This window comes from Hippopotamus amphibius, chromosome 8, assembly GCF_030028045.1.
Source record: "Hippopotamus amphibius kiboko isolate mHipAmp2 chromosome 8, mHipAmp2.hap2, whole genome shotgun sequence".
Classification (NCBI taxonomy): domain Eukaryota; kingdom Metazoa; phylum Chordata; class Mammalia; order Artiodactyla; family Hippopotamidae; genus Hippopotamus; species Hippopotamus amphibius.
Genome location: NC_080193.1, coordinates 102,907,442 through 102,919,732, shown reverse-complemented (window position 1 = coordinate 102,919,732; position 12,291 = coordinate 102,907,442). Strand labels below are relative to the sequence as shown.

The 12,291-nt window shown below is 37.1% G+C and overlaps 1 protein-coding gene across 5 annotated transcripts in view; it reads left to right on the top strand.

The window, feature by feature from the left end:
- The window catches only part of CDK15 (cyclin dependent kinase 15), a 102,652-nt gene that overhangs the window by 9,585 nt on the left and 80,776 nt on the right, over positions 1–12,291 (top strand). For 3 of the 5 annotated variants that reach the window (XR_009055206.1, XM_057746887.1, XM_057746886.1), the window contains exon 3: positions 1,849–1,900. The exons of the other annotated variants lie outside the window; for them this stretch is intronic. Coding sequence is in view for 2 of the 3 variants with exons in the window: in XM_057746887.1 (XP_057602870.1) it covers positions 1,849–1,900 (52 nt within the window). In the remaining variant the exon portion in view is untranslated. The remainder of the gene's footprint in view (positions 1–1,848; positions 1,901–12,291) is intronic. 5 annotated transcript variants of the gene reach the window in all.

Sequence of the window (12,291 nt, the reverse complement as noted above, 5' to 3'; positions counted from 1 at the left end):
TTTTATTCCTACTGAATTAGATTACATTTCTCTCCCAAGTTCAATAGGTAGTTTAAAACAACTTAGACCTTTGTTTTTAAAAATGGGTGCTGAGATGCCAAGTGGCTGAGATTTTAGAAAGGGGGTACCCAACGCTCATTTACATCTGGGAGCATTTTACTCTGTGGCTGAACTTCATGTAAGAGGATGAAGAGGAGCAAAGACCTGCTGATGATGTGTTGTGATTTGGGGGAATGGTTTAAAAAGAAATGTTTTTACTCGTCTCATTGCAAAAATAGTTAGTGGGTTAAATGACTAACCACCAGATGTAGGTATGCAAATGCTAACTTGTTATTTTTAAAATGGAAGTACTTAGCTGTATGAGATTTGTTGAGTCATATGTTGATAAAGCCTATATTAGGACATAGAAGTAACCGTTAGAGCAAGCATATTTTAATAAAAAAGTAAATGTCTATATTTAAATGAAATATTCATCTAGTTCTGAGGGGGGTTTTGTAATATGTGCCTAATAATGTTACACTTTCTCTCTCTTATTCTTTCCTTGCCTTCGTTTTTTTGACAAAATCCATTCTACTGACATATCTTAGCCTCCTGATCTCAAGCTGGACATTACAAGTCACTGTTTTTCCTAAAAAGGAAGAGCAGTAGTTTGAGCTAAAGAGCCTCCTTTGTTGGTGTGTATTACACATATAACATGTAAATTGTTATAAATATTTAAAGAAAGCATTTAGGCCCCAACCTACAAAAAATAGCATCTCAAATATTTATTTGCAAGTGAGTTCTTTGAAACATAGAACATGCTTTCCCGTAGTAATGGTAAAGTAGATAATGGATTAGTTCTGGGACTAACCTACAAATATTATTTGATTATGATGTCATTCAAATAATGTGCATTTGCAATTAAAAATATACCTGAGAGACTTCCCTGGCGGTCCAGTGATTAAGACTCTATGCTTCCAATGCAGGGGGTGCAGATTGGATCCCTGGTGGGGAACTAAGGTCCCACATGCCATGCCCTGCAGCCTATCTATCTACCTGAAATCAATACTTCTGCAATACTTTATGATTTAAAAAAATGGGAAGGAAAACCCCTTGTATTGAGTGAATAATTTTTCATGAATGCTGGTACTTAAAGAAAGGCGGGTTTTAAGGGTCAAGGACAAAAAGTTGAACGGAAGTTGTGGAGTTCCAAAGTGGGGAGCAGCACCCAGGCCAGCCATATTGGAGCCCAGGGAACAGGAAATACCTGTGCCCTAACGCGTACATGGATCAAAATATCCTCCTATATTTTTTAATCAACTGGAAAAAGTTAATAAAAGCTCTATAATTTGGATTGGGATACCAAATTGTACACCCTAAAAATATGCAGTTTATTGTAAAAAAAAAAAGAATACAAAAATAAATAAAATAAAAAAAATTTTTTAAAAAAGCTCTATAATTTGGAAAAACATAGATAGATAGATAGATAGATAGATAGATAGATAGATAGATAGATAGAGATAAAATCCTGCATTGCCAATCTATTCACACACCCCTGTCAATCAACCCCCAGAAGCGTGGGGGTCAGGGCCCTGGGTTGATTGGAAACTGTTATTCTGTGTGTGTAGAGATACGAAGTCATAAATAAACAAGCAACAGTTTGTTTAAAATGTTAATACTGTATTTTGTTCATCATGGATTTTTTGCATTAATTTTTATTTTAATTTAAAAGTTTTTGATATTTAAAAATATTGCATCCAAAAATATTGCATCAAGGTTAACATTTTGATTTGTCTTCATTACTGAGGCTTTTTTGTTTGTTTGTTTGTTTGTTTTTGGTGCCTCCACCCCCTTCATGCCTCATCCCAATCCAGCACTGGTGGGAAGCAGTGAGGAAGGAAACTGCACAAGGAGCTCCCAGGTTAAACTTTTCTTCCTTTCTTTCTCTTTCTCTCTCTGTCTCAGTGTCTCCCTCACCCCTCTTCTTTTCCTTCTTCCCTCTCTCCATCTCCCCATCCCCACCTCTCCCTCCCTCCCTTTCTTTTTAATTTTTTAAATATTTTTCTTACTTTGGGTCTCCAGCCCGTTAGCTTTTCCTAGATGTTACTGAAGGCTCTGCCCTGGCCAGGAGCTACCTGGTTTCTGGGGGACTGGGAGCTGGGGAGGACTCGGTGTATTTCTGAGAGGAAGAGGCCTAATTGATTTGCACAGGTTTGAAAATACCTGATTTTTTTTAAACATGGTTAAATCCTCTAAATTTCAGAGTCTTGGAACCAAGTTTGGTGTGCCCAGCCCTAATAACTGCTAGGCTTATGTATGTGATAAGGGCAGTTGGAAGATTAAGAAAAAGTTACAAAGTAACTGGGTGAGGAGAAGAAAAAAAAAAAGATTTTTTAAAAAGGATGTGTGTAAATTTGAGAAAGATGGCTGAAGTGGAATCACCCTGGCTGTGAGTGGCAAAGTCCAAAGAAAATCGAGGTGAGTGTGTGGTGGAGGAGAGATTGGGCCTGGGGAAGGGCATCCTCTTGAAGAAAAAAAAGTTTGGAGGGAAGAAGAGTGGATTTGGCCAGTTCTCCATCCTGGCCACCTAGTGGTGCTGTCGGTACAAGGCTGGCTGCTTTCAGGCATGAAGGACTAGAAGGGGATCAGGCATCGTGAGATGGGGATAGGGAGAGGGAGTCTCAGAGTGGGCCACACAGTTTGTGGCTATCAGAAATTTACGAGTCAGGTTTTTGTAAGTTGTGTTTGTATTTACAGACCCACAATATACACATACTTGAGAGTAATAGTAAATTGCAGGAGGTGGTTTCAGTTTTAAAACTACTGTAATACTTTTAGTATGTGGAGGGTGCTATGCTTCAGCATGAAAAAGGATGGGTTTTCGGGTTAGACCATTTTACTCTGACAGAGCAAGAAACTTTAGGGCAGTGTTAAAGAAGGTTATGGGAGCATTTTAATCCATTTCACAGAAATTGACAGGGACAAGGTGTACAAGGTACAGCTTTAGTCACCAGCCTGAGCATTTCTGTAGTGGACTAATTGTTCTGATTATACAGTGACTATGAGGGGCTACTGGGAAGAGATGCAGATGGTGTTGAAGATTACAGGAGGAAGACACTCACTTTGGCCTCTACGTTCACGGATGCATGTTTCCTGTCAGAGAGGACATTCTTTCCCATGGCTTAGGGTACCATTCTAGGTACCAAGAAACAAAATTCCCGTCCATGTACAAGGGAAGACTGTGCTGAGCTGATGGACCCCCTGTGTGTCAGGGGAGAGGGCGCTCAGGGCACCTGGGTGTTTGTTGTGTGGAAACATGGTTAAGAGCACAGATGCTAGAATCAATACCAGTGGGTTTAAATTCTAGTTCTGACATTTATTCTCTAAGAAATGTTGGGCAATCCTCAGTTTTCTCATCAAAACTTGGGGGAATAAATATATACGTCACAGAATTAAATGAGAATATATATGGAGTGCTTGGTTAGAACAGATCAAAAAAGGGTATACACAAAAATAAACTCAAAATGGATTAAAGACCTAAATATAAGGCCAGACACTATAAAACTCCTAGAGGAAAACATAGGAAGAACACTCTTTAACATAAATCACAGCAAGGTCTTTTTTGACCCACCTCCTAGAGTAATGGAAATAAAAACAAAAATAAATAAGTGGGAGCTAATGAAACTTCAAAGCTTCTGCACAGCAAAGGAAACTATGAGCAAAACGAAAAGACAACCCTCAGAATGGGAGAAAATATTTGCAAACGAATCAACAGACAAAGGATTAATCTCCAAAATATATAAACAGTTCATGCAGCTCAACATCAAAAAAACAAACAACCCAATCAAAAAATGGGCAGAAGACCTAAATAGGCATTTTTCCAAAGAAGACATACAGGTGGCCAAGGGGCACATGGAAAGCTGCTCAACATCACTAATTATTAGAGAAATGCAAATCAAAACTACAATGAGGTATCACCTCACACCAGTTAGAATGGGCATCATCAGAAAAATCTACAAACGATAAATGCTGGAGAGGGTGTGGAGAAAAGGGAATGCTCTTGCACTGTTGGTGGGAATGTAAATTGATACAGCCACTATAGAGAACAGTACGGAGGTTCCTTGCAAAACTAAAAATAGAGCTACCATATGACCCAGAAATCCAACTACTGGGCATACACCCAGAGAAGACCATAATTCAAAAAGATACATGCACCCCAATGTTCATTGCAGCACTATTTACAATAGCCAGGACATGGAAGCAACCTAAATGTCTATCAACAGATGAGTGGATAAAGAAGATGTGGTACATGTATACAATGGAATATTACTCAGCCGTAAAAAGGAACAAAATTGGGACATTTGTAGAGACATGGATGGACCTAGAGACTGTCATACAGAGTGAAGTAAGTCAGAAAGAGAAAAACATATATCATATATTAATGCATATATGCGGACTATAGAAAAATGGTACAGATCAACAGGTTTGCAAGGCAGAAATAGAGACACAGGTGTAGAGAACAAACATGTGGACACCAAGTGGGGAAAGTGGGGGGGTTGGGGTGGGATGAATTGGGAGATTGGGATTGCCATATATACATTACTAATAAGAAAGAAATATGAAATTGTACACTTTAAATATATGCAGTTTGTTGTATATCAATTATATCTCAATAAAAGTTCTTAAAAAAAAAAAGATCAAAAAATGGTAGCCATATTAGGTGGCATTGCCTAATGAAAGAACAGAGGACCGAGAACAGGTATGGAAAGTCTTTGGTGTGATATTATCTCCCAACTCTTAATTTATATCAAGAAGGAAAATGGTCAAGTAGGTTTAAAGTGTGGATGTCAGAGCCATTCTGCTTTGGTTTAAATCCTGGTTGCACCACTTTTTTTCTAGTGTGGCCTTAGGCAAATTGTTTAATGCTTCTGACTACAGAGTTCTTATGAGTAAATACAAGAAACCATATGTTTGCCTTTTTATTATTGTCATTTTTTTTTCTACCTTTATCCAGAAGACTTGGACTAAATATATGACTAGTTGCCTCACCATGGAACCTGATTATGCTATAAATACAAATTTATTCTTTATAAAAAGAACATGAAATCACTCTTTTTAAAAATCATATTATTTTATAATATATTGAAAATAGAAAATAAAATATAGAATTGGTGTCCCCCATTTCATTGGGCACCAAATCATCAGTTCAAGTCATTTCTGGAATTTTCCCTTAATACATTCAGATTCAAGAAATTAAAACAACAACAACAAAAGAAAACAATCATACAAATGCAAATAACAACAGAGAAAACATCTAGTCTGTAGAAGCATAATTTTACTTTTTGCTTATTCTGGAAATAGTGTCTTTCTACTTTCCATGCATCTACAGATATCCCAAGGATTCTTACAGCTTTAGACAAAGGATCCTCTTTAGGTATAGTGTTCAGTGTAATTTTGTAGTTTCATAGTCTAAGGCATTTTGTCATAGGAACAACTTGCAATTAGATTTCTTTACCTGCTTGTAAAATGTCTCTTTTAACCTGTCATTGCTTTCCAGTGGTTTTAGAATGTGGAATCACTTAGCATTCCTCAGCTTTCTGTCTGTAGTTTACAGTTTTGATCCACGACACGTAAGGCCAGGATGTGAGGAGTGCCTGAATGTGAGGCAGAGTCCAGTATCAGAGTCAGGAGCACAGAATTTGAGTCCAGAAAACTGTGACTGGGCATTTGGCATTTCTGAGCAGAAATTCTGGGGGCTCCAAAATTGTCTTCTTAAATCAACAAGTCAATGCAATCCCTGTGAAATTACCAACGGCATTTTTCACAGAACTAGAACAAGAAATCTTACGATTTGTATGGAAATGCAAAAGACCCCGAATAGCCAAAGCAATCTTGAGAAGGAAAGATGGAGTTGGTGGAATCAGGCTTCCTGACTTCAAACTATACTACAAGGCCACAGTGATCAAGACAGTATGGTATTGGCACAAAAATAGAAAGGAAGATCAATGGAACAGAATAGAGAACTCAGAGGTAAACCCAAGCACATATGGGCACCTTATCTTTGACAAAGGAGGCACGAATATACAATGGTGGTGCTGGGAACATTGGACAGCAACATGTCAAAGAATGAAATTAGAACACTTCTTGACACCATACACAAAAATAAACTCCAAATGGATTAAAGACCTAAATGTAAGGCCAGACACTATAAAACTCCTAGAGGAAAACATAGGCAGAACACTCTATGACATACATCAAAGCAAGATCCTTTTTGACCCACCTCCTAGAATCATGGAAATAAAATCAAGAATAAACAAATGGGACCTAATGAAACTTAAAAGCTTTTGCACAGCGAAAGAAACCGTAAACAAGAAGACAGCCCTCAGAATGGGAGAAAATACTTGCCAACCAAGCAATGGACAAAGGATTAATCTCCAAAATATACAAGCAGCTCATGCAGCTTAATACCAAAAAAGCAAATAACCCAATCCACAAATGGGTGGAAGACCCAAATAGACATTTCTCCAAAGAAGACATACAGATGGCCAACAAACACATGAAAAGATGCTCAACATCACTAATCATTAGAGAAATGCAAGCCAAAGCCACAATGAGGTATCACCTCACACCAGTCAGAATGGCCATCATCAAAACATCTAGAAACAATAAATGTTGGAGAGGGTGTGGGGAAAAGGGAACTCTCCTGCAGTGTTGGTGGGAATGTAAGTTGGTACAGCCACTATGGAAAACAGTTTGGAGGTTCCTCAAAAAACTAAAAATGGAACTACCATATGATCCAGTAATCCGACTACTGAGCATATACCCAGAGAAGACCATAATCCAAAAAGAAACATGTATCATAATGTTCACTGCAGCCCTATTTACAGTAGCCAGGACATGGAAGCAACCTAAATGCCCATCAACAGATGAGTGGATAAAGAAGATGTGGCATATATGTATATAATGGAATATTACTCAGCCATAAGAAGGAATGAAATGGAGCTATATGTAATGAGGTGGATAGACCTAGAGTCTGTCATACAGAGTGAAGTAAGCCAGAAAGAGAAAAACAAATACTGTATGCTAAGTCATATATACGGAATCAAAAAAAAAAAAAAATAGTACTGATGAACCCAGTGACAGGGCAAGAATAAGGATGCAGATGCAGAGAATGGACTGGAGGACACAGGGTTGGGGGGGTGCGGGGTGAAGGGGAAGCTGGGACGAAGTGAGAGAGTAGCATAGACATATATACACTACCAATTGTAAAATAGATAGCTAGTGGGAAGTTGCTGTATAGCAAGGGGAGATCAACTCAATGATGGGTGATGCCTTAGAGGGCCAGGACAGGGAGAGCAGGAGGGAGTCGTGGGAGGGAGTCGCGGGAGGGAGGGGATATGGGGATATATGTATAAATACAGCTGATTCACTTTGGTTTACCTCAAAAGCTGGTACAAGAGTGTAAAGCAATTATTTTCCAATAAAGAGCTTGGAAAAAAAAATCAACGAGAACGTGTGAAATTTGGAAATACGGCCATCCTGTTCCACATACTTCCTCATTAACTCATCAGTTTTGAATTTTACTCTTTCTTGAAGGCAGTAGAAATAAAATATAACACTGGGATTTACACCATCAACTTCATTGTGAAAACTGAGTACAAGTAAACAAATGGCACACTAATAGGCAATAATAATATGATGTAAATAAAGACCACAGATGCATATAAAGGTGCAAAGGAGATCCAGATATCATGTGCTTGCAGTTCTGCTTATTGTCGGCAGACAGCACTCTCAGCATGTGGAAGTGTCAAAGAACTCCAGGGAGAAGGAAGGCGTGGGATTTCAGAATATCACTCTAGCTTTTATTTGGCCCAAAGATGATGTCACATGCCTGGTGATTAACAAACTAGAGTCACTTACCTACTACCAGTTTATCCTAAATATAATAACTAATTTAAATATAAGCCTAATAATTAATGAAGAATGAGACCAGAGAGATTTTGTGCTCTTTATGCAAATGCAATTATCAGTGTGTCCTCATTAAATAAAATCTGGGGAATTTAGTACTCTGAGCAGCTTTATAAATATTTTCTACTATTTGCTAGTTTAGTAATCTTAGGAAAGTTACTTAAACTAAGATTCAGTTTCCTCGTGATTACGTGGGAATAGCAATGGTACCTACTCATTGTCATGGAGTTGAAGGATCAGCATGGAGTCTGGCACAAAGCAAGCACTGACACGGTAGCTGTTGTTGTTACTAATACCACTGTACTTTTATCTAAATCCTCCCCCTGCCCCCAACTTGTTGGAAATAGGCAGGGATATAAGGAAATAGATAAATAATCAAAATACATGGATTCCATGTGAATGTATTTTCAAAACTGTTGTTCTTTTTCTACTTTCTTGTTTAGAAAATTCTTAAATAAAAATGAACCTCCAAAAAATAAAATAAAATAAAAAAAGAAAGAACCTCCATAAAGCCATCACTCAGCTTAACCAATTGTCAACATTTTTACCAATTTTTTTTTTTTTTTTTTTGGCACAGGGGCTTAGTTGCTCCGTGGCATGTGGGATCTTCCTGGAGCAGGGATTGAACCCATGTCCCCTGCATTGGCAGGCGGATTCTTAACCACTGCGCCACCTAGGAAGCCCCATTTTTACCAATTTTGTTTTTTTATCCCCAACATTATTTTTCCAGAATATTTGAAAGCAAGGAAATTAAATCATTCCACCTGCAAATATTTTAGTATTCATCTTTACCCAGAGAATTGTTTTTAAAACGTAATCATCATGCAAAATTGAAAATGAATTCTTAAGGTCATCTAATACCATATTTAAATGTCCACACTTGTCTCAGAAATGTCATTTTACAGTTGTTACCAGGGGTTGGGAAGTGGGAGAAATAGGGAAATGCTGGTCAAAGGGTACAAAGTTTCAGGTCTGTAGGATGAATAAATTCTGGAGCTCTAATATGCAGCAGGGTGACTATAGTTAACAATATTGTATCGCGTACTTGAAATTTGCTAAGAGTAGATCTTAATTGTTCTCACACACACAAAAGTTAACTATGTGAAGGGATTGATATGTTAATTAGCTTGCTTGTGTTAGACATTTCACGATGTATACATATATCAAAACATTACCTTGTACATCTTAATTACATGCAAATGTTTTTGTCAATTATACAAAGGCTGGGAGAAAAAAAAGAAATGTTGTTTTATAGTTAACTTATTCAAAGCAGGATCCAAACAAGGTCTACATATTGCATTTGTTTGTCCCATCTCTTGACTTTTTTTTTTGGCCATTGATATTTTAAGAGAAATCAGGTTATTTATCCTTTGTGATTTAGCTGTTTGCTTCCTTGTGGTGTTATTTAAATTTTCTGTCCTCTGTATTTCTTGTAATTTGGTTTTAGATGTAGATATTTGATTAGATTCAGGTTAAATTTTTTTCCTTAGTCAAAAATACATAACAAGTAATGCTGTGCAGTTTTTGTTGTATCACATCAGGAGGCACATACTATCTGGATGTCCCAAATTTAGTGGAGCTAAGACTTGTCAGAGGACTCAGACGGTGTCAACCTGACACTTCATTGTAGATTTACTTATCAGTCTTTCACCTGATCATTTTAGCATCCATTGATAATTGTTGCTTAGAGCATTAGGGATTGCGTAATAGTGAATTTTCTGCTTCTGTTGTTTCTTCTGCATTTATTAGCTAGAATTCTTCCACAAAGAAGAATTTCCCGCTTGTTAACTACTTGATAGCCCTGGGAAAACAATTTGTATAGAAAAGACAAAATAAATACTTGATTTTTCCCCTTTGTTATCAATATTCTGAGTCATGAATTGCTGCACTAGAAACCTCCAAGTGACCATTTTTATTTAGAATCACTACAAAGTTATGGATTTTATGTATCTGGTATGTTTCAATCCACTGCAGTCATTATTCTTTTTGGTATTCAGATTGTCCCATCTTAAGCCAAATGGGACTCCTTTCAGTTTGGCTTCTGTATCCGTTTTGACATGACTCCATTGACTTAAGATGAGCCCTGGACAAATTTCTTGATTACTTTCTAGATTTCATGCTCCAGACATTCAGCCACCACTTCTCCATGGATCCTTGATTCTTTTTAATGGAAAGTGGTATTTAGAGATCACAAACTGAGCACCAGAATTGCTCATTGCTATTGAGTTGTCATCGTTTCTAATATATCTTTTTGGTTGACAGAAGTTTTTTTAAAGGGGAAAAGAATCATAATCATAATCAAAATATGTATACCAATATTTCCAAATCAAATTTAAGATCACATAATTTTTTCCGCGATTTCTTCAGTCTGATATTTATGTTTATTTTCTCTTAAGCTGAAAAGTTTGGTTTCTAATGACATTAGCATAGTTACGTACTTGTTTAATCCTAAAACACACCAATAACAGTTTCAAAATAATAATAGTAATATTGCTACTATAGTAAAACTAATGACTACACTTTATTTCCCCCCATTTCTTTGCCACAAAAGATAATGCACAAAAGCATTTTGCTTTTTTCACTTAATATATTTTGATGATCACTGCATGTCATTATATAGAGTTTGTTTGTTTTACAGCTGCACTCCATTGGATATATGTGGATTTTTTTAATGTTTCTGACACAGACTTCACATTATTTCTCATGTTAATATCTGTTGAATGTTTATGATAATCTACATATTCTGGAAAGGTTATAATTAGATGAAAAGTCCTAATAATCTGGCTAAATGAAATAAAGACAGAATGCAAGATTAGAAAAAGTGCAAACTCTCAACTAAACATAGCTGTTTGAATACACACCAGTTGAGAAAGGAAAAAGGACTCCAAAATTGTAGGGTGGAAGAATCTAGCCTGAAATTATTAATAACCTATAATTTTACTGCTAATTAAAAAAAAGTGGCTACCATTTGTCAGCACAGATTCCCTGGAAACAGAACCTCAAGCAGAAGCTTACACGCAAACACTTCATTTTGAGGAGGGCAACCCCAGGGAAGCGGAAATGAGAGGGAGAAGGAAGTGAAGGTGAGAAGAAAGGCGAGCGTAAACGGAGCATGTTTCTGAGCCGGCTTCAGCTCCACAGCAAACATTGCTGGTTTCGTGGTGGAAGTCTTTCCATGGGACTTCCTGCATTCCTTGATTGTGTCACCTGGCCCTTGCAGGTATTTGCTAGAGAAGCCAGAGCCTCTGTTGGTCCATTTAGACTGGTGGCCAGATGCAGGGGTCTCTCCGTGTCAACTTCTGGTGTGGGGGCTCTTTGGTCTATGAGGTGACAATAAGCATGGCCATGCTGCAAGACAGCATAGTGGGTTTCTCCCACTAAGAAGCCAACCCGGCCCTGAGGCAGGTCCGGCCAGCCTGGAGTGGCACATGAACTGGGTCTGATTCACGATTCAAAATGAAATCATCTAAGTCTTCTGTCCTTATTCAGAAATCTTTGGTAACAAAAATCGTTTATGACATAGAGCTGGGAAACATCTTAAGTCACCTAATATTTTTCCTTAACTTTAACCAGACCATAAATTATTTTATTTTTGAAAATTCTAAAGGGTATTTCACATACCATTTTTTTTTCCCTCAGCAGCCCATTCTAGTATCTAAATATACCATTTTTATTTTAGCAACTTGAGACGTAGGTCAGTTACCCCTAGGCTAAAAAAAATGCTAATCTTTTAAAAATTCTAAAACTTACAATAATTAGAGGATTATAAAGAATAACTGTCTCAAACCTGGTCTGGGATATAACTTGTACAGCAAAATTCACAATCTTCTAGGAAGAAATCAGCGTTTCTGATAAAATGTATTATAATCAAATTATGTTAAATTCTAATGGAGTTAAACATTTTTAGAAATTAGCTTGTCTCATTGTCTGTTGACTATCAGTCAAAAGTTTAACAGTTTGACAAAATACTCTTTTCTTTGTATTAGTGTAAGTAGTCTGTTGTTGTTACTAAATGTCTCTAATTTGAATGAATCCTTGAATTGGCCTTGTAGCAATTTGAAACAAAACTTCATACCTGCTCATAATTAAATTATCTGAAAAGTTTTTCTTGTAAGGTTCAGATATCAAATATATGTAAATGTGATAACACACATGACTCATCTTTTCCTTAATTAGTGTGTATGTTTTTCTGATTTTCCATCTGACTCTAATTAGCACATTATAGTGGCAATGACCTTAGGATTCTATGTGAGAAAAAAGTTCTGTTCAAAGACTGCAAACTAGCTTGAGGTAGTTCTTTGACATGTCATGGTATTACATTTATGTGGAAGGGATGGAGGCAGG